The sequence below is a fragment of the Protopterus annectens genome, chromosome 4.part0 (genome assembly GCF_019279795.1).
Source record: "Protopterus annectens isolate FY-2018-M chromosome 4.part0, PAN1.0, whole genome shotgun sequence".
Classification (NCBI taxonomy): domain Eukaryota; kingdom Metazoa; phylum Chordata; order Ceratodontiformes; family Protopteridae; genus Protopterus; species Protopterus annectens.
Genome location: NC_056733.1, coordinates 644,869,058 through 644,891,780, shown reverse-complemented (window position 1 = coordinate 644,891,780; position 22,723 = coordinate 644,869,058). Strand labels below are relative to the sequence as shown.

Sequence of the window (22,723 nt, the reverse complement as noted above, 5' to 3'; positions counted from 1 at the left end):
AGTGGCTCTGGAAGGAGCTGGAAAGGACCACTTCTTAGTAGGCCAGTGCCTACTAAATCTAGGAGGTTGTACTTGTAAGAATTCTTTCACAGTTTGCATAGATTTAGCTTTATCTTCCATCTTTTTTAGAACTTCTTCAGCCTTATTGCCAAACAGATGGTCCTGCTGCAAAGGAGCATCCAACAGTTTTGCTTTAACATGACCAGGCAGAGACTGCTCTTTAAGCCAAGCATGACTTCTAAGCACAGACCCAGTAACAACAGCCCTGCAAAACGCCTCTAAAGAATCAAAACCACATTGCAAAGTATGTTTTCCAACTTGTTCAGCTGAATGCAATAAATCCTGTAAATCTATTTTCCACACAATCAGAAATCAACATCATTATCTGTTTAAGCAGTCCCATGACATGATGTTGATATTTTAGCATATGGAATTGACAATTTAAAGCCCTGATTGCTAAGGTTGCAGAAGTATAAACTTTTTTACCCCATCTATCCAGTGCCCTGGAGTCTCTATCAGAAGGGGTAGGATTTTTAGCAGTAGAAGCCTTAATGCCCTTGGGCCCCTGAGAAATGGTTTCAGGGTCCACAACAGGATTTTTGAAAAGGAATTTGTGTGACTCAGGAACCCTGTAGTACCTGTCTGGTTTACTAGGTGCTGGGGGTAAGGAATCAGGGGCCATACTGGATTCCAAAAACACATCATCAACAATGTCTAGTACAGGAGGTATAGCCAAAGGCCTTTGCTGAGGAAGGAGGAAATCCCTAATCCTCTTTTTGGATTCAGAAAAATCCTGACTTTCCCAGTGGAAATGCTCCCTTAAGGTATGTAAAGTTTCCCCAAAAGAGAAATCCTCAGGGGGAGAAGCAGAGGGAATGGAATCCTCTGCATCAGAGTCCTCATAAGTAGGTATGGACAAATCCAGATCATTAGAAGAGACAGAAGAAACAGAGTCTTGTTCAGAAGATTCATAGTCAAGTTCAACCCTAGGCCTCTTTTTTTGGGGGGGGGGGGGGGGTTTGACTACCCCAGATTAGAGTAATTAAATCTTCAGCCATTTTGATCATTTGTTTTTTAAGCATAGGGGCCTGAACATGTGGCCTGGGGGTCATTTTTTTAGACATAGATCGAGATTTTGACCTTAGTATTGAAGTTGGGAGTCAGTTTAATATGCAAGTCTGTAGGCCTGAATACACCCTTAGAAGCCGGTGCCTGCACAGCGGCTTCAGACCCATCCAAGGTAGAGACATCCGCTGGTTCCATGTGTGAAGCATTTTGCGGCATACCAGACTCCGAATGGGTCTCAGTAGAGGCCTGCGGATCAGAAGTAGCGGGTATTAGGGGCTGCGAAAGCACCTCACTGAGTACCGGTGAACTGGCGACTGGCTTAGGAGAAGCGTCATCGGCAGTTTTGGACCTCAACGGTCTGTCTCTGTTTTTTTCTTTGTGTTTTTTCGGTATTCCGGTAGTTGGATGGCTAACTGATGTCATTTCTGGATAATTAAAACGAGAACCGAAATATTTAGAAGCAAAATTGCTGATTAAATAAAGCATAAAACCGACAGCAAGGCACGTCATGGTCAGGGCCTAGGCAAGGAATACAGTACAAATGAAAATCCTTATGAGGTATTTGCTTCCCACAAGTAATACAATTATTAACTTTTACTGACATCGGTAAGGAACAAGAAAAAGTTTCCCCAACAGGGTACTTAGCTTTTAGTTGAATATTTCGGTTCTGAAACTCAAAAATGAAAATTTCAGGAGTCGGCCGACTGGCACTTGCGAACTGCTTCTGCTTCGGGCACCGCGCGGCAAGAAAGACTGATGTAATGGCATCGGCTGCATGTTTTATAACCCTGACAACCTGACGTCATGGAAGAAGGGACAGCAACTGACGCAGGACCCAAGACTTTGTTAATCAGGCTGACTGAGGACACCCTGCCAGCAGATTACCCAAATGTAATGACTGCAACAGTGAAACACGAAGAACATTTGTAATATGTTCTTCGTGTTTCACTGTTGCAGTCATTACATTTGGGTAGATTCCCAAAGCTAAGGAAGGAAGGAGGCAGTTAGAGAGCATTAGGACCAGCTATTAAGCCCTGCAAGACTGCAGTGGCAAAACCAGCACTGGATTTAGAAAAAACAGGCAAGTGCTAATGCTTGGTGAAGGTATGTACAGAGCTCCAGACAGTAGCTTCTAGGATGTCCCTGGTAGGGACACCTCTGAGAAAGGCTGTGGAAGTAGATGCAGCCCTGGTGGAATGTGATCTTATCTCCTGTGGGGTAGGTTTTCCATGGTGCTTATAGCAGAAATGAATGCAATGGCCTATCCAGTTCGAAATGGTTTGTTTTGAAATGGGCTTCCCATCTGCCCCTGCAGCAAAGGCAACTAGCAGCTGTTCAGTTTTTCTGAGAGGCTTAGTCCTGTCCAAATAGTCTGTGCACGTCCAAAGAGTGCAGTATTCATTCTCCTTTGTTCTGTGGATTAGAAAAGGAGGTTGGCAAATGAATGGATTGATTAAGGGCCACACTGGATACCACCTTGGGCATAAAGGAAGGATTGTTCCTAAGGGATACCCTGTCTGCATGGAAGATGATGAAGGGCTCCACTGCCATGAGGGCCTGTAATTCAGACACTCTTCTTGCTGAAGTAATGGCTAGAAGGAAGGCTGTTTTCCAAGAAAGGAATTTCAACTCTGTAGTTGCAGCTGGCTCAAAAGGAGGTAGAGTGAGCTTTTCCAATACAAAGTTAAGGTCCCAGGCTGGAGTAGGGGCTCTTCTGGGTAGTCTTAAATGTTGGCCCCTCAGAGGAATTGTTTCAGCAGAGGGTGAGAGAAGAGGGGTGGCTCAGTATTATAATGTGCTGAAATGGCTGAGGCATGAATTTTAATTAATGAGAAGGAAAGGCCCTTGTGGAGCATCTCTGTTAAGTATTTACAAATATGCGGTAAGCTGGGCACTGTTGTGCTCATCCCCTGAGTCTGGCTCCAGGAACAGTATCTTTTCCACTTTTCAGCATAGGATTTTCTAGTACTAGGCCTTCTTGCCTCCAGAATGACATCTAGCACCTGCTTACTTGAGGGATGCTATTGGAGAGCTCAGGTAATTAGCCAGGCTTCAAGGTTCAGGGTTTGAAGCTGGGGGTGCAGAATCTGGCCCTCCTGCTGGGACAGCAGGGAAGGGGTCTGAGGCAGATGCCATGGTTCCAGTACTGCACAAGATACCAGTGCTGGTGTGGCCATTCTGGTGCAATTAGTATTGTCCTTGGTTTGTCTTGTTTGATCTTTAGCAGAACTTTAGAGAGGAGAGGCAGAGGGGGAAAGGCATAAACTGAGTGGCTTTCCCAGGTGAAGGACAGCGCATCCACTTTCCAAGCTTGTCTGTGGGGAGTCCTTGTGCAAAACTTGTCCAACTGGTAGTTCGGAGGGGAGGCAAACAGGTCTAGCTCTGGGTTCCCCCATTTGTTTCTCAAAATGTTGAATATAGTACAGTTGTGCACACTTAGCATAAATTTAGATGTTCGAGTGTATTCACTGTTGCAGTCATTACATCTGGGTAATCTGCTGGCAGGTTGCCCTCAGTCGGCCTGAATAACAAAGTCTTGGGTCCTGCGTCAGTTGCTGTCTCCTCTTCCATGACGTCAGGTCATCAGGGGTATAAAACATGCAGCTGATGCCATTTTAATCAGGTTTTTCTTGCCCCAGATGTCAGGTGCCCCCCAAATGGGGAGCAAAAATATATATAAATAAACTGTAAATATATAAATGCACTTTTAGAAACATAAACTTTACCTTCAACTAAAAGTAAATACGCCACAAAGGCTTTTGAGTATAGTGAAGGAAAGAAAAGGTATAGAATGGGGGATGGCGGGTGGGTAACCCGGACTGCAACAGTGAATACACTCGAACATCTACATTTATGATAAGTGTACACAACTGTACTATGTCCTTCGTGTTTCACTGTTGCAGTCATTACATTTGGGTAGAATCCCAAAGCTATGGATGGGAGGATGGAACTAAATAGCATTAGGAGCGGCTATAAGGCCCTGCAGGACTGCAATGGCAAAGCCTGCCCTGGATTTAGAGAAGAGAGGTAAATGATAATGCTTTGTGAAGGTATGAACAGAGCTCCAAGTAGCAGCTTCTAGAAAGTCCTTGGTTGGGACCCCTCTGAGAAAAGCTGCTGAAGTAGTGGCAGCCCTGGTGGAATGTGATCTGATCCCCTTGGGCACAGGTTTACCATGGTACAAATAGCAGAAACGAATGCAGTGGCTTATCCATTTAGAAATAGTCTGCTTTGATAAAGCCTTCACCTCTGATCCTGCAGCAAATGCTACCAGTCGTTGCTCAGACTTTCTTAGAGATTTGGTCCTGTTTAAGTAGAATCTTAGTTGTCTGTGTACATCCAATGAATGCAGAATCCACTCCCTCTTGTTCTGCAGATTTGGGTAAAATGTTGGCAGGTGAATGGTCTGGTTAAGAGCCACACTGGATACCACCTTAGGCATAAAAGAAGGATTGGTCCTGAGGGCCACCCTGTCCAGGTAAAAAATAATGAAAGGCTCCACTGCCATGAGAGCCTGTAGTTCTGAAACCCTTTTTGCTGAAGTGACTGCCAAAAGAAAAGCTGTCTTCCAAGATAGAAATTTTACATCAGCAGTAGCTGCTGTTTCAAAAGGAGGCAGGGTGAGTTTTTCCAGCACAAAATTGAGGTCCCATGCAGGAGTTGGTGCTCTCCTGGGAAGCCTTAAATGTTTGGCCCCTCTGAGATGCTGTTTAAGCAGTGGATGAGAAAAGAGGGGAGGCTCTGTGTTGTAATGAGCTGAAATGGAAGAGGCATGGATTTTTATTGAAGAAAAAGATAGGCCCTTGTCAAGCATCTCAGTTAAGTATTGCAAAATCTGAGGAATATTGGGCTTTGCTGTGTCTATTTCCTTGTGCTTGGTTCCAAGCACAGAATCTCTTCCATTTATCAGATTAAGATTTTCTAGTACTAGGCCTTCTGGCTTCCAAAAGGACATCCCTCACAGGTTTACTGAGGGATGTGGTTTGAATAATTAGTTGATCAGCCATGCTGCAAGATTCAGAGTTTGGAGCGGAGTATGTAGAATTTGAAAGTTCTGCTGAGACAGTAGATGAGGTGTTTGAGGCAAGTACCATGTAGGAAGGTGTGACATATTCCTTACAAGTGGGTACCAGTGCTGGCGAGGCCAGTCCGGAGCAATTAGAATCATTTTTGGTTTTTCCTGTCTGACTTTTAGTAAGACCTTGGAGAGTAGAGGCAGAGGGGGAAAAGCATAGACTGATAGGTTTTTCCAGCTGAAGGATAGAGCATCCACTTTCCATGCTTTTTTTGTGATGAGTTCTTGTGCAAAATGTGTCCAACTGATAGCTTTGGGGAGAGGCAAATAGATCCGGGCTCCCCTATTTCTGTGTAACCTGTTGGAAGATTTGTGGATCCAGTTTCCATTTGTGTGGGTCCATAAGATTTCTGCTTAGGTTGTCTGCCAGAGTATTTTGCTTTCCTGGTAGGAATTGTGCTTGAAGATGTATTTGGTAAGTCAAAGCTGTGTTCCACAAGGCCATGGCTAGTCTGCAAAGAGGGTAGAAATGTGTACCCCCCTGCTTGTTTATGTACCACATAACAGTGGTGTTGTCCGTCCTTATCAGTAGTTGTCCTGGATGAAGTTAAGTCCTTGAAGGCTGTCAGAGCATTCTGAACAGCTAGCATTTCTTTCTGGTTGATATGCAAATGCATTTGGTTTGGGCTCCATTTGCCCTGAATGCATCTTCCTGTCAGGTGGGCACCCCAAGCATAGTCTGATGTGTCTGTAGTTAGGGTTTGGGTGGCAGGGGGTAGAGTGAATGACAGTCCCTTGTTTTGGTGACATGTCTCTGCCCACCAAAGAAACTCCTGTTGCAGGCAGCAATGAGAGGAATCATTGTTTCCAGGCTGTGACAATGCTGACTCCATAAACTTTTTAGGTACCATTGAAGTTTCCTCATATGCAGTTTCGCATATGGAATCAGTAGAATGCAGGATGCCATGAATCTCAAAGCCTGCAGAATTTGTCTTGCAGATAATTGGGTTTTTGTTGCCATTTGTTTGAAATATGTTGTCAGTTGCCTTTGTTTGTCTGGCGTGAGGTAAGCCATCTGGCCAGTTGTATTCAAGCTTGCACCCAGGAATGTAATTATTTCAGAGGGTACCAGTTGTGATTTCTTTTCGTTTACTATGTACCCTAGACATGCTAGAAGCCTTTTTACAAATGTCAGATGTTGTAGAAGAGTGTCCTTGTCCTCTGCTTGAATGAGACAATCGTCCAGATAAGGATAAATTTGGATGTTTCTTTGTCTGCAGAATGCAATTACTGGTGCCAGGCACTTTGTAAAGACCCTGGGTGCAGTAGATAAGCCAAAGGGCAGTGCAGAGAATTGGTAATGCAAAAAATCTGCTTTGAAGTGGAGGTATCTTCTGCATGATTCACTTATTGGGATATGCAGGTATGCCTCAAGTCTAGAGTGACTAACCAAGCATTCTTGCCTAGCATAGGCAGTAGCTGCTGCAAAGTCAGCATTTTGGATTTTGGATTTCCAGGAACATGTTCAGAATGGATAAGTCCAGTATTGGATGCCATGAATTGTCTTTTCTGGGTACCAGGAAAAGTCTTGAATAAAACCCTTGTCCTTTTTCCTTTTCTGGTACCAGTTGAATAGCCCCCATATCCATGATGGATATAACTTGTTTCTGGGCCTCTGCCCACTGGTTTTGTGGCAGATCAAGCCATCCGTTTGGAATTGGCAAAGTATGGAAATGAAATCGGTACCCCTGGGATACTATGTTTAATACCCACTTGTCCTGGGTAATTAATTGCCAATTTTGAGCATGAAGTGCTAGTTGTCCCCCCAAGGGGGCTGCCAAAAGATAAGTGCTTGGAGATGGTAGAGGAAAGTCATTGAGACTGCTTACTCTAGGGTTGTCCTATGTTTCCTCCAGATTCGGAGGTGGAAGCACCCCATTGCTTTGACCTGCAAGAACCCTGTGATTGATATCTGGAGCCTTTTGAGCGCCTGGGTTCGCCCTGAGTAGCTCTGTTGGACACAGGAAAGGACCAATTTTTAGTAGGCCAGTGCCTACTGAACCTGGGTGGCTGCACTTGGAAGAAATCTTTTACAGTTTGCATAGATTTAGCTTTGTCTTCCATTTTCTTTAAAACCTCTTCTGCCTTATTACCAAACAGAGTATCATGCTGTAATGGTGCATCCAACAATTTAGCTTTAACATGATCAGGCAGATTTTGCTCCTTGAGCCAGGCATGCCTTCTAATCACAGATCCAGTAATGGCGGCCCTACAAGAGGCCTCCAGGGAATCAAAACCACATTGCAAAGTATGTTTTCCAATCTGTTCTGCTGCATGCAATAATTCCTGCAATTCTTTATTTTCCACACATTCATAAATCAACGTCATTTTCTGTTTCAATAATCCCATAACATGCTGTTGATATTTAAGCATATGAAACTGGCAGTTTAAGGCCCTAATTGCCAAGGTTGCAGACGTATAAACCTTCTTTCCCCATCTATCCAGCACCCTGGAATCTCTATCAGAGGGGGTAGGATTCTTGGCTGTAGAGGCCTTTACACCTTTGGGACCCTGTGAGATAGTTTCAGGGTCAGCAGCAGGATTTTTGAATAAAAATTTGTGGGAGTCAGGAACCCTGTAATATCTGTCTGGCTTACTAGGAGCCGGAGGTAGGAAATCAGGAGCCATGCTTGATTCCAAAAACACATCAACAATGTCTAATACAGGAGATATAGCCAAAGGCCTATGCTGAGGAAGAAAGAAATCCCTAAGCCTCTTTTTTGATTCAGAGAAATCCTGACTCTCCCAATGAAAATGTTCCCTTAAAGTATGTAAGGTTTCTCCAAAAGAATAACCTTCAGGAGGAGATGCAGATGGGATGGAATCTTCTGCATCTGAATCCTCATAGGGTGGTATAGAAAATTCCTGATCAGAAGAGGAATCAGAGGAAATAGAAACCTGATCTGAAGATTCATAATCAGTGTCTTGCCTAGGCCTCTTATCAGGAGGGGGTTGGGAATCCCTGATTAAGGTAATTAAGTCTTCAGCCATTTTGATCATCTGTTTTTTAGGCATAGGGGCTGGAGCACGTGGCTCATGCGTCAGTTTTTTAGCCGTAGAAGTTGTTTATGTTTTTGAAGCTGGTGTCGGTTTTATATAGAAATGTTGAGGCCTGAAAACACCCACAGAAGCCGGTGCCTGCTCAGCGGCTCCAGACCCATCCGAGGGAGAGACATCTGCAGGTACAATACTCTGAGAATCTCGCGGCACGGGTCTCGGTAGAGGCCTGCGACTCAAAAGTAGAGGGTATCAGGGGCTGCAAAAGCGCCTCACTGAGTACCGGTGCACCAGCGACTGGCTTAGGAGAAGCTTCTTCATCTGTTTTGGACCTCGACAGTCTGTCTCTGTCCTTTTCTTTGCGTTTTTTGTGAACTCCGGTAGTCGTATTGCTATCCGAAGACATTTCAGGGTAATTAAATCTGTTTCCAAAATATTTTGAAGCAAACATATACCAACGCTTAATAGTGCGTTGGTTAAATCTAGCACAAACCCGACAGCAAGGCACGTTATGATCTGGGCCTAGGCAAGGAATACAGTACAAATGAAAATCCTTATGAGGTATTTGCTTCCCACAAGTAATGCAATTATTAACTTTTAATGACATTGGTAAGGAGCAAGAAAAAGTTTCCCCAACGGGGTACTTAGCTTTAATTGAAGACTTCGGTTCTGAAACTCGAATGCAAAAATTTCAGGAGTCGGCCGACCGGCACTTGCGAACTGCTTCTGCTTCAGGCACCGCGCGGCAAGAAAGACTGAAGAAAATGGCGTCGGCTGCATGTTTTATACTCCTGACGACCTTACGTCATGAAAGAGGAGCCAGCAAGCAACACAGGACCCAGGACTTTGAAATTCAGGCCGACTGAGGGCAACCTGCCAGCAGATTACCCAAATGCAATGACTGCAACAGTGAAACACGAAGAACATCTGACAATTTAGTGCCCTGATAGCAAGAGTAACTGAAGTGTATACTTTTTTACCCCATCTGTCTAGTGCTCGGAAATCCCTATCTGAGGTAGCTTTAATCCCTTTAGGCCCTTGAGAAATTACCTCAGGATCAGCAGTAGGATTTTTAATAAGAAATTTGTGTGAGTCAGGGACTCTATAGTACCTTCCTGGTTTTCTGGGTGCAGGAGGAAGGGTGTCAGGAATCAAGCTGGATTCCATAAAAACATCCTCCACAACATCCAGGAGTGGGGGGATGGCCAAGGGTCTGTGCTGTGGAAGATCTAAGAATTCCCTGAGTCTCTTTTTAGACTGAGGGTAGTCCAGACTCTCCCAGTGGAGATGCTTCCTTAAGGTATGAATGGTTCCCCCAAAGGAAAAATCCTCTGGGGGAGAGGCGAAAGGGATGTAATCCTCTGCATCACAATCCTCATAAGTATAGAGGGGTTGCATGTCTTCATATTCAAATGCATCAGTCATCTGACTCTTGTTCAGACAAAACTACAGGGGACAGATCTCTTTTCCTTTTGGAGGGGGTAGCTTGGCTTCCCCTGATCAGCATGATAAGGTCTTCTGCCACTTTAAGCATTTGAGACTGAGGCAAGGAAGCAGGTGCCTGAGATTGGGTCGTCGGTTTGTTGGGTGTGGTTTGTACCCTGGGCCTAAGAAACTTGGTTGTTTTCCAATGAACGGTAGTCGCGAAAGAAGACGTCAGTTTGTGTCGAGAATCGGTAGTGCGATGGACTTTCTCAGAAACCAGTTCCTGCTCAGCAGCTCCGGACTCATCCAAGGTAGAGATGACCGCAGGATCCTTAGTCGAAGAAGAGTTTTGCTGCATACCAGACTCTGAAAGCGTCTCAGTGGAGGGCTTCCACGGAAGCGGGTATCAGAGGCTGCAAAAGTACCTCACTGAGGACCGGAGATCTGAAGACTAGCTTAATGGAAGCATCATCGGTAGGTGTGGACCTGTGCGGTCTGTCTGTCTTTATGTTTTTTCGGAAGATCTGCTGTCGGATGGCTTGACAAAGCCATATAGGAGTTCGAGGACTGTAAGCGAAAATATCTAGCCACAATAAGGGCCCGATGATGGACAGTTCTGGCATTGAACAAAGCACAGAAGCGACAGCTGGGGACATCATGGTCTGGGTCTAGACAAGTGACACAGTAAGAATGAAAGTTTCGGTGTGGTATTTGCTTTCCACAGGCGAGACAATTGTTAACTTTTTCTAACATCGGTTAGTGCAAGAAAAAAGCATCCCCGATGGAGTATTTAGCTTTAGAAGACTTCAGCTTCAAATCAGAAGACGAAACTCAAGTAGCAGCTGACCAGCACTCATGCCAACTGCTCCTGCTGCGGGCTCCACGGCAAGAAAGACTGGTATAACGGTGTTGGCTGCTTTCCTTTATACTACTGACAACCTGACGTCAGTCCTAAAGTGACAGCAACCAACACAGAAATACTAAGCCTCTGGTATTCGGGCCAGCTGAGGGCTACCCTGTCAGGGATAACCCAAATGTGATGACTGAAACAGTGAAACACGAAGAAAGTACAGTTGTGTACACTTACCATAAATGTAGATGTTCGAGTGTATTCCCTGTTGCAGTCATCACATTTGGGTTATCTGCCTGCAGGTAGCCCTCAGCCGAGTCTTCGGATTTCTGCATCGGATGCTGTTACTTCTTCCATGACGTCAGGTCGTCAGGAGTATAAAACATGCAGCCGATGCCATTACATCAGTTTTTCTTGCCCCAGATGTCAGGCGCCCCCACAATGGGAAGCAATTATACGGTATGGTACACCCTCATCAAAAAGCAAATACACCAAAAAAAATAAATATACCAAACAAGAAGGAAAGGTAGCGCCAAGAGAAGTCAGGGGGCTGGAGGGAGGGTAACCAGGACTGCAACAGTGAATACACTCAAACATCTACATTTATGGTAAGCGTACACAACTGTACTATGTTCTTTGTGTTTCACTGTTGCAGTCATCACATTTGGGTTGATTCCCAAAGCTAAGGAAGGGAGGAGGAAGTTAAAGAGCATTAGGGCCAGCTATTAAGCCTTGCAAGACTGCAGTGGCAAATCCAGCTCTGGATTTAGAAAAGATAGGCATGTAGTAATGCTTGGTGAAGGTATGCACAGAGCTCCAGGTAGCAGCTTCTATGATGTCACTGGTAGGGACTCCTCTGAGAAAAGCCGCAGAGATAGATGCAGCCCTGGTGGAATGTGATCTTATCCCCTGTGGGGTAGGTTTTCCATGGTGCTTGTAGCAGAAATTAATGCAATGAGCTATCCATTTGGAAATGGTTTGCTTTGAAATGGTCTTCCCCTCTGCCCCTGCAGTAAAGCCAACTAGCAGCTGTTCAGATTTTCAGAGAGGCTTAGTCCTGTCCAAATAAAATCTAAGTTGTCTGTGCACGTCCAGAGAGTGCAGTATATGTTCCCCTTTGTTTTGTGGATAAGAGAAAGAAGTAGGCAAATGAATGAACTGATTTAGGGCCACACTAGACACCACCTTGGGCATAAAAGAAGGATTAGTCCTGAGGGAAACCATGTCCGCATGGAAGATAATGAAGGGTTCCCACTGCCATGAGGGCCTGTAATTCAGACACTCTTATTGCTGAAGTGATGGCTAGAAGGAAGGCTATTTTCAAAGAAAGGAATTTCAACTCTGCTGTTGCAGCTGGCTCAAAGGGGGGGAAGAGTGAGCTTTTCCAATACAAAGTTAAGGTCCCAGGCTGGAGTGGGAGCTCTCCTAGGGTGTCTTAAATTTTTGGCCCCTCTATGGAATTGTTTTAGCAGAGGGTGAGAAAAGATGGGTGGCTCAGTATTATAATGTGCTGAAATGGCAGAGGCATGAATTTTAATTGACGAGAAGGATAGGCCCTTGTGGAGCATTTCTGTTAAGTACTGCAGAATATGAGGTAAGCTGGGCACCGTTGTGGCTATTCCCTGAGCCTGTCTGCAGGAACAGCATCTTTTCCACTTTTCAGCATAGGATTTTCTAGTACTAGGCCTCCTTGCCTCCAGTATGACATCCAGCACCTGCTTACTGAGGGATGCTAGAAGAGAGCTCAAGGAATTAGCCAGGCTGCAAGGTTGAGGGTTTGAAGCTAAGGGTGCAGAATCTGGCCAGTTTGCTGAGACAGCAGGGGAAGGGGTCTGAGGCAGGTGCCATGGTTGCAGCAGTGTCATACTGCGCAAGAGGGGGTACCAGTGCTGGCGTGGTCAGTCTGGTGCAATCAGTATTGTCCTTGGCTTGTCCTGTTTTAGCTTTAGTAGAACCTTTGAGAGGAGAGACAGAGGGAGAAAGGCATAAACCGAGAGGCTTTCCCAGGTAAAGGACAGGGCATCCACTTTCCAAGCTTGACTGTGGGGAGTTCTTGTGCAGAATTTGTCCAGTTGGTAGTTCTGACGGGAAGCAAACAGGTCTATCTCCGGAGTCCCCCATTTGTTCCTCAAGAGGTTGAATATTTTGGGTTCTAGTTTCCATTTGTGTGGGTCCATGAGAATTCTGCTTAAGTCGTCTGCCAGTGAATTTAGTTTGCCTGCCAGGAATTGAGCTTGTAGGTGTACTTGGTAGCTCAAGGATGTGTTCCACAGAGCCATGGCTAGTCTCCAGAGAGGGTACGAGTGGGTTCCCACCTGCTAGTTTATGTACCACATAACGGTGGTGTTGTCTGTCTTTACAAATAGTTGTCCTGGAAGAATACAGTCTTTGAAGGCTGTCACAGCATTCTGTACAGCTAACATTTCTTTTTGATAGATAAGCAGGTGCTTCTGTCTCGGGTTCCATTTGCCCTGAATGCACTGCTCTGCCATGTGAGCCCCCATGCATAGTCTGATGCGTTTGTTGTTAGGGTTTGGGCAACAGGGGGCAGAGTGAAAGGGAGTCCCTTGTTGTGGTAGCAGGTCTCTGCCCACCAAAGGAACTCTGTCTTCATACAAGGAATGATAGAAATCACAGTTTCCAGGTCCTGAGAATGTTTACACCACAGGCTTTTTAGATACCATTGGAGTTTCCTCATATGTATTCTAGCATATGGAATTAGTAGAATGCAAGAGGCCATGAACCCTAGAGCCTGCAGTATTTTCCTTGCAGATAGCTGAGGTTTTGTGGCCAATAGTTTGAAGTAGGTTGTCAAACAAACTTGTTTCTTTGGAGTGAGGAATGCCATCTGGGAAGTTGTGTTCAAGCTTGCTCCCAGGAATACAATCTGTTGGCAGGGTACTAGGTGAGATTTCTTTTCGTTGATTGTGTACCCCAGTAAGGTTAGAAGTTTCTTTACAAATGCCAGGTGTTGTAATAGCAAGTCCTGGTTTTCTGCCTGAATCAGACAATCGTCCAAGTATGGGTAAATTTGAACATTTCTCTGCCTGCAAAATGCAATGGCTGGAGCTAGACACTTTGTGAATACCCTGGGCGCAGTAGATAAGCCAAAGGGAAGTGCAGAGAACTGATAGTGCATGCAGCCTGCCCTGAAGTGTAGGTATTTCCTACAAGATTCCCTTACTGGGATGTGCAGGTAAAGCTTCCTTTAAGTCTAAGGTTGCCAGCCAGGCATCCTTGGCTAGCATAGGAAGAATCTGTTGGAAGAGTTAGCATTTTGAATTTTGGAACTACCAGAAAGGTGTTGAGAATAGACAGGTCCAGGACAGGACGCCAAGAGTTGTCTTTTCTGGGTACCAGAAAAAGTCTTGAATAAAAACCTTGTCCCCTTTGTTCTGCTGGGACAGGTTGACTAGCCTTGATACTGAGAAGAGAGAGAACCTGCTGTTGGGCCTCTGCCCATTGATTTAGGGGTAGGACTGACCAACCATTTGGGGCTGGTAGTGTGTGGAAATGGAATCTTTTTCCTTGGGAAACTATGTTCAAAACCCATTTGTCCTGGGTAATGAGTTCCCAATTTTTTGCATGCAGGGCGAGCTTTCCTCCTAAGGGAGCAGGTAGTTGAGCAGGGCTTGGAAGGGTTAAGGTTAAGTCATTGTGCCATTTTTCCGTAGGGAGGTGGCTTACTACTCCCTGCTTTGGAAGTGGGAGCCCCCCTCTGCTTAGGTCTGTGGGTAGCCTGAGACTGTAGCCTAGGTGGTCTGCTGTCTCTGGGTTTGGACTGAAAAGGTCTCAAAGGGACTAGAAAGGACCAGTTCTTTGAAGGCCAATGCCTACTGAATCTGGGAGGCTGTACTTGTAGGAAATCTTTAACAGTTTGCATAGATTTATCTTTTTTCTCCATCCATTTGAGGACGACTTCTGCTTTGTTGCCAAAAAGGCAGTCTTGGTTTAACGGAGCATCCAGTAATTTAGCTTTAACATGATCTGGCAAGTTTTGTTCTTTAAGCCAAGCATGCCTTCTAAGTACAGACCCAGTGACAGCAGCCTTGCAAGATGCTTCTAAAGCATCAAAACCACACTGCAAAGTATGTTTACCAACTTGTTCTGCAGAATGCATTAAATCTTGCAAATCTTTGTGTTCAATACAGTCAGGAATCAACATCATTTTCTGTTTAAGAAGTCCCATAATATGCTGCTGATACTTTAACATATGAAACTGGCAATTTAAAGCCCTAATGGCCAAAGTAACAGAAGTGTATACCTTCTTACTCCATCTGTCTAAGGCGCTAGAATCTCTATCAGAAGGGGTAGGATTTTTGGCAGGAGTAGCCTTAATGCATTTTGGTCCTTGGGAAATGGTCTCTGGATACGCAGAAGAATTCTTGAAGAGGAACTTGTGAGAGTGAAGTACTCTGTAGTACTTGTCAGGTTTTCTGGGAGGTGGAGGTAAAGTGTCTGGGGTAAGGCTAGATTCCAAGAAAGCATCATCTACAATGTCCAGAACAGGAGGGATAGCAAAAAGCCTGTGTTGGGGCAGGAGTAAGAATTCCCTAAGTCTCTTTTTGGACTCAGAGTAATCCTGGCTTTCCCAGCGGAAATGCTCCTGGAGGGGAAGCAGAGAGAATGGAATCCGCTGCATCAGAATCCTCATAAGTAGATAAGGGCAAATCCTGGTAATCAGAAAGAGCAGAAATATCAGATTCCTGATCAGAAGACTCAGAAAGAAATTCAGTTCTAGGTCTCTTAGAGGGGGAAGGCTGGCTTCCCCTAATTAAAGTAATAAGGTCTTCAGCCATTCTAAGCATTTGTTTTTGAGGCATATAGGCCTGAGCCCGTAGTCTGGTCGCCAGTTTTCTAGGCATAGTGCGAGTTTTTGGCCAGAGGGTTTCAAAACTTCTGGATGGAAACGATGGTGTTGGTTTAAAATGAATGTCTGTAGGCCTGAATACACCCTCAGAAGCCGGTGCCTGCACAGTGGCTCCGGACCCATCCAAGGTAGAGACATCCACAGGTCGCATAGTCGAAGAAGCATCTTGTGGCATACCGGACTCCGAATGGGTCTCAGTAGAGGCCTGCAAATTTGAAGTAGCGGGTATAAGGGGCTGCGAAAATGCCTCACTGAGTACCGGCGGACTAGTGACTAGCTTAACGGAAGTGTCGTCGGCAGTTTTGGACTTATGCGGTCTGTCTCTGTCTTTAGCCTTACGTCTTTTTGGAAGATCAGTAGTCGGATGGCTTAAGGAAGCCATTTTGGAGTACTGAGATCAAATACAAAAGTAATTGGATGCAAAAATAGCCCAACGATGAATAGTTCAGGGGATGAACAAGGCACAGAACCAACAGCGAAGGACGTCGTGTTCTGGGCCTAAACAGGGGATGCAGTACGAATGAAAATCTCTGAGGTATTTGCTTTCCACAGGTAAGACAATTGTTAACTTTTACTGACATCAGTTGGAGCAAGAAAAAGGATCCCCAACGGGGTACTTATCTTTTTTTGAAGACTTCGGGTCTGAAACTCGAAAACGAAAATTTCAGGAGTCGGCTGACCGGCACTTGCGAACTGCTTCTGCTTCGGGCACCGCACAGCAAGAAGGACTGATGTAATGGCATCGGCTGCATGTTTTATACCCCTAACGACCTGACATCATGGAAGAAGAGACAGCATCCGACGCAGAAATCCAAAGACTCTGGTATTCAGGCCAGCTGAGGGCTACCTGCAGGCAGATAACTCAAATATGATGACTGCAACAGTGAAACACGAAGAACATCATCAGCTTTTGCATAGTGCAAAGACATTTGGAGCCCGAAACTGTTCTAGTGGCAATGAACACATTTTTTAAGCCTGATATTCATGACATCCTTCTGGGAGTGGAAGCAGTAAAACAAGATTAGCTACTCTGAAGAATGTGCATTGCATAAACAGTCACAACTATACTGTATATACTATGCAGCAATTACTGCAATTCTGATTCCAAGAAATGAAAAAAATACATGCAGCTAGGCTCCTAAATGTTGAATGTTACACTACCAGTAAAAGGAAGGGTTACCTCATAACATTTCAGTGGCTTTGAGTGGAAAATTTAATATTTCCACAAAAGGAAACAGTCTGACTAGCAGATGAATGAATCTGTGTTCTGAATTATTGGAACCAATTGCTCCTTCAGATATTTTGCAAATGATGTACTGTACAGTTATTTGAGCTGTTGAGTTAGCAAAAAGGAGGGCTTTACAGTTATATTTAGCAATGTAGATTCATAAAATATGACGTAACAGTGCAGGTGTTGTACGTTTGGAAGTGTCTAGGTTGATATGCACATAGCTAATCCAAAACAGGGACACAATGTACTTGCTAAATGCAGTAAGAAAATATGCATCCTGCATACAGGCTTACCAGTGTTTATTCCTTTATCTTCTCAATCAGAACACTCTACAATTGCAAGAGAAGATAAATCCTACCATATTAATCAATAGGAAGTTGTTTAAAAAATTCCACAACTGCAGTTTAAGGAAATAATTTATCAACATAAATTTAGCCAAGAGTAACCAGAATGACAACATGAGGTTTTAACATGTTACATCAAACAAAAGTTGCACTGACTTGGAAAGCTGAATTAAGATAAATGGAAGTAGCATAAATGAAGCTGCAGACCTGCTGCAGGTGTATACCTGTCTCTCAGAAAGGCACCCCATTAACTTAGACTAGAAGTGGGAGCTAAGGACAAATACAAACCTTCTTTAGTTACATCAGGGAAGTAAGAAATCACACTCAACATTGCTTTGAACTTTTACATAGAACTTTAACATGAACTTTGAACTTTACATAGAAAAAATGGAAATTGTGGAACAATTTCCATTCTTTCTATGTAGGTTCTCTGGTTCGATTCACGGCTGGGGTGCCTTCTGTGTGGAGTATGCATATCCTCCCTGCATTCATGTGGATTTCCTCCGGGTGCTCTGGTTTCCTCCAATGATACAAAGACATGGTTTGGAGTGTTTCTCCCTGGCCTCCACTGAAAACTGGCTCGTTTCAAGTCAGACTTTCCCAGTAAAAAGTGTTAAATAAATGCACCCAGAAAAATGTTTTAGAGGAGGAATGAGGTTTAAGGGAAGGCAGGAATTGAATAATTTATGTAATGTTGCTTAGATGACAGGATATATAACAACATACGTGATGTATAATGTTTGTAAATGTGAACTTAATATGGTTTGATTACTTTTATACAATACCTTAAACCTCTTGCAACAGAGACGTCCGTCGTGGGATATATGCAAATCACCCTTTAAGGATATCTGGTGTTTCTGCTAAATGGCAATTCTGCTAGAGTTTTCTTTTTGTGTTTTTTAACCAGTTGGTTATCTGTGTGACCTTTTTACTCTTTGTATTACTTTTATATAAATACAAATCTGCCTATGTCATGTGATAATTCAATGAAGTTTTTTTTTATTGTTTTGAACTTATGAATGGTGCTACCTACTCATTTGCAGTGGATATCACAAATATACAAGCAAACAAATTCAGTGCCAATTTCATCTCAAAATTATACAAAACCAACATATCCCAGAGTATCTCAGACCCCTATCATAACTGCCGAACACTACCTAAACCTACTTACAAAAGAAAAAAAAAAGCAACATCCTTGATGAGGCCTGATAATATACCCAGCTGCTTGCCAAACAACACTACACATGTGCTGGTCGATCCGCTCCTACAGCTATTCAACTTGAGATTAGCCACAGCACTCAACTGTTGTGATGCTACATCAGTAAAAGTGGCCCTACCATGGACTTCAGAAATAACAGACCCATTAGTCTGATACACCTCATCTGCACAGATATTGAATGGGTAATACCTGATAAACTATAACATAAAAATAGACACTACTCCAACAGTTTAGTTTTCTTAAAGGTAGATCTTGCCTAATGAATCTGGTGAGTTTCTTTGAAAGTGTAACACAAGCCACGGAGAGTGGTCATGCTGCCCATATAGCATGCTTTCACCTTGCCAAGCATTTGATACCATACCACATACTAACACAATTAGTACACTAAAAGAGTAATTAACTGATCCCTTTGCAGTGAGGTGAACAGCAAACTGGCAGAGGAAAAGAACCCACACAGTGAGGGAGACAGATATGTCCTCAGAGAATGAAGGTGATCAGCGGAGTTCCTCCAGAATCCATGCTGGGACATCTACTTCTCAGATCTCCAAATCAAACCTGGGGCTCTGATTAAAGTTTGCAGATGACTGGTTGGCATTCTCAAGTCCCTCTTTACATGTAGAATCTTCAACTTAAACTTACACACATTCATAACTTGTGCACAAAAATGGGCTAAAATTAAATGCTAAAGCGTACAATACTGTCTCATTTGGTTTTACAATTTTTACATCCAGCTTATTGTACACATAACATCTCATTTCAAAATGAAGACCTTGTGAGAGATCTTCTAACATGGGTAGATAATCCCTCTCCTTTGATCTTCACATTGCAACAGTGGCTAGATCATCATACAGTGGTTAGGAAATCTATTTATCTGGCACAGCTAATCTCAATGTCTTCTAGAGCCAAAGAAGTCTGTACCCTCAATATTCCACATTGATTAGGCCTATAATCTAACACAATGCGCCCTTTGGGATGCATCTAACTAAACATATCCAACAGCTGGAGATACCACAGAGGTTCCTAATGAAAAAGATCATGAGTTTAAATGATATGAGCTACTAGAGAAGACTGAAACTCTGTCCTGAATTCAGTGTCCTAAGGAACTACTTAGGGGCAATCTGTCACTTGATTTTCAGGCCATTAGGGATCCAGTAGTCCAAGACCTCTTTTATCTCCATAAATCAAACAGTCCTGCAGGCACTAGGATCAGAGATTTGAATCTACTTTAGCAAATAAAAAAATCACAGTAGAAGGACAGAAACAGGAGAATGACAGACAGAGACATTCATCACAAAATGCCTACCCCCTTCTTTACAACAAACTTTCACTCCAAATCAAGCAGTGCGGCATTATCTTACTTCAAAAAGGAGTTAAGACAACTAGATGGGTATTTACTATCTTACTTTAAAAAGGAGTTAAGATAATTGGATGGGTATTTACAAATTCAACCCCCATCATGACTGGCCTGCCACTCCTTGAAAAAGGAGTTAAGGTGCAGGGGTGTGTACCAGCAAGATGTAAATTGCCACATGACTCAGCTGTCTTGCATCTTCTATGACTTTATGATATGAATGAAAGTTGTTCATAGGTTCATAGGTTCATAGGTTCATACTAGGCTATCTGCCCGAGGGCATTTATAAGCCTAGCCCAAAGTTTTGTGGCTTACGCCACCCCTTTAGTATGGGGAACTATACCCATTATTTTGCTGTGCCTCTGTTGAGCAGTGACACTGAGGTAATCCCTGGGGTATATCTGCGATCTCCCATCCATTGGTCAAGATTTCTCTTGAACAAGGCCAGCGAGGTGCTCTGCCTCACATATACCGGGATTTTATTCCACAGCATAGGGAGTCTTTGGGTGATGAATCTATCCCTCCAGCACGTCCTATTAATAGCCGTGTCGAGGTTTAAGTCTCCCGCCCTTGTGGCTCTGACGGATCTAGATTTTTTGAGGTGAAGCATATTCATCAAATCTGGGTTTGACATGGCCTTGTATGTTAGGCAAAGGTCACCTCTGAGCAAGCGGTAAGCGACTGAATAGAGCTAAGCTTGATTACAAATGAATAAGAAATTGTGTGTAGCCATTCATTAGGCTTCATATGCTGACAACCAATACTAAATATGATTACAACTGCAGTTGCATATATCTAAATCTGAGAAGTTTCTGGCACCTTCTGAAATTAACCTAGTAAAACTTTCCATGTCTTGTCAAGGTATGAATAGTGCTCAAAAATGATCCAGCTTTTTAAATAGGGGCAGTGGATGCTTCTATAGCTGTTAAGCTCCATTATACTTTATGTATAAAAGTACAGTTGCGCAAGTAAATGTACCAAAATAGTAGATGTCTGAATGATCACTGTTCCAGCAGCCTTAGCTATATGTGTCATATCCTGCCATGGATAAAACAGCCGGCCAGGTTCCAAAGCTTCAGAGTACCTTCCACATGCCTAAACTATTAGCTCAAGCTGAACTAAATAAAAAAGCAAGTTTTTGCACCAAGCCCTAAAGAGCTTTAAGGCCAAAAGAAAGAGGGAGTCTGAGCCCTGAAAGGACAAGGCTAGGAACAAAAAATAAGTGTCCACACCCAAGCATAAGCAACACAGCAAAAAAAACAAGGGGAATGGATGCAGCAACTCCTGCAGCAGTGATCATTCGAACTACTGTTATGGTAAGTTTACTTCTAAAACAGTACTATGTTCATCATATTGATCACTGTAGCATTAGCTATATAGGAAGATTACCATAGCTCACTACATTTGGGAGAAGAGTCCAGGAGCCCCCTGGAAAATGGTCTTGGCAAAGCCTGATCTACACCTAGAAAAGGAACCATGCTTACAGTGTTTTGTAAAAGTATGTATACAGGACTACGTTTGTTGCTTCTAGATCCAACTCTTTCCAAAAAGTCACAGATAAAGTCAAGGCCACAGAAGAGTAAGCCTTGACCCTGTCTGGAATAGTTTGGTTGTATAAGTATAACAAAATGTAATAGCTTGAGACACCCATTTGAAAATAGTCTGTTTTGACACAGATTGTCCCTTCTTACTATCACAAGAAATTAACAACTGATCTGAAGATCTGAAAGATTTAGTTCTGTCAAGATATTACCAGAGTTGTCTGTGGACATCCAAGGTATGGAGTATCATTTCTCTTTCATTTTTAGGTTCAGGAAAAAAAAACTGGAAAATAGATGCTTTGGCTTAAAGTAAACTTGGATACCACTTCAGCTATAAAAGAAGGCTTAGTTCTCATAGAAACCTTGTACCTGTGGAAGATTAGATAGGGTTGACTCACCATAACAGCTTACAACTCAGATACTCTGCTTACAGACGTCAGTGCAGTTACAAACATTTTTCATGTTAAGAACATCTCGTTGGCCAGATTAGCTAGTTCAAATGGAGCAAGTGTTAGCTTCTCTAACACAAAATTAAGATCTCAAGGAGGGGATACTGGTCATCATGGAGGGCTCTTATGCAAAACCCTTTTCAAAAAATGTTGACGTGAGAATGCATCGAAATAAGAGGATCCCTGGGAAGACTTTCAAGTTCCCCAACCTCCCAATTTCATTCTTCATCACAAATTTCCACACTATTTGCTTACCCAGGTCAGAATGCAGAGTAATCTGAGAGACACCTCCAAGAAAAAGCAGTGACTGTACATAACAAACTGTCAGCTATGCAGCAGATGTACAGGTTATCAGAGCAAGAACTCCCCAAGATACAGAATCTAAATGAAATAGAACCTAACAAACTGATAATGTATACAAAATAAAGGACACTACAGATTAAGCAGATGAAAGAATAACTTGAAGGTTGAATGGCTGTCAAAGTATGGTAGGACAAACTAGAAGAGAACAGAAAACCAATTACATAATCATATTTTATTTCCCATACTAAAGCTTACTACCATTTGAAGTCTACAAGGCAGCTACTCACACCTACCTGTAGAAACTATACTAATGCAAAGAATATATAAATAGTACACAGTAGTTTTTCTTTAAATGTTTATTTTTGTTTACTGGGATAGTCAGACTGGGATATACCCTTTTTCAGCAGAGGGAGAAAAGTTACACAAACAGTTATATAAATATTTGAAAATTAGACTGAACATTTCTACAGAGATGAAGATTATGTTAAGATGACATAATGATGGCTCACCTGTCGAATGTTCTGGCCTACATATTCAATGACCATTTCATCTGCTGCAATTGGTTCCATTGCAAAGAGACCCCAGTCATGGATTTGACTTTTGCAGAATTTTAACTTCTTCTTGCGGAACTGCAGGAAAAAAAATACACTTGGTTTACACCTCCAGTAAACACATTTTACCACACATCACATTTTTTTCTTGAAAATTTGATGAAATAAATAAATAAATGAGAACGGAAAGGGAAAAGAATCTTTACTCAACAGATGACTTCTAGTACATCAGTGAGATATTATATGTTGGTCAGTGCCATAGCTTGTGACAAAATTGAGTTCTTTGTAGAAGATCAAAGCCATAGAACAAGTTCTGTAAAACTATTTGAAATATGCTGAGTGGAAGGTATTTTGGAGGCAGAATGACAAGCTAAAAGATATGTGGGTTTCTCAAAATGACTTTATAGTCATTTGTCACTCTCTTGATTACAAGCTGTGCAATAGCCCTG

General features: G+C 43.1%; 1 protein-coding gene across 1 annotated transcript in view; it reads right to left on the bottom strand.

Moving 5' to 3' along the window:
- SETD1B (SET domain containing 1B, histone lysine methyltransferase) overlaps positions 1–22,723 on the bottom strand; it is a 1,665,584-nt gene that overhangs the window by 132,717 nt on the left and 1,510,144 nt on the right. The window contains exon 19 of the mRNA XM_044068611.1: positions 22,233–22,352. Coding sequence (XP_043924546.1) covers positions 22,233–22,352 — 120 coding nt within the window. The remainder of the gene's footprint in view (positions 1–22,232; positions 22,353–22,723) is intronic.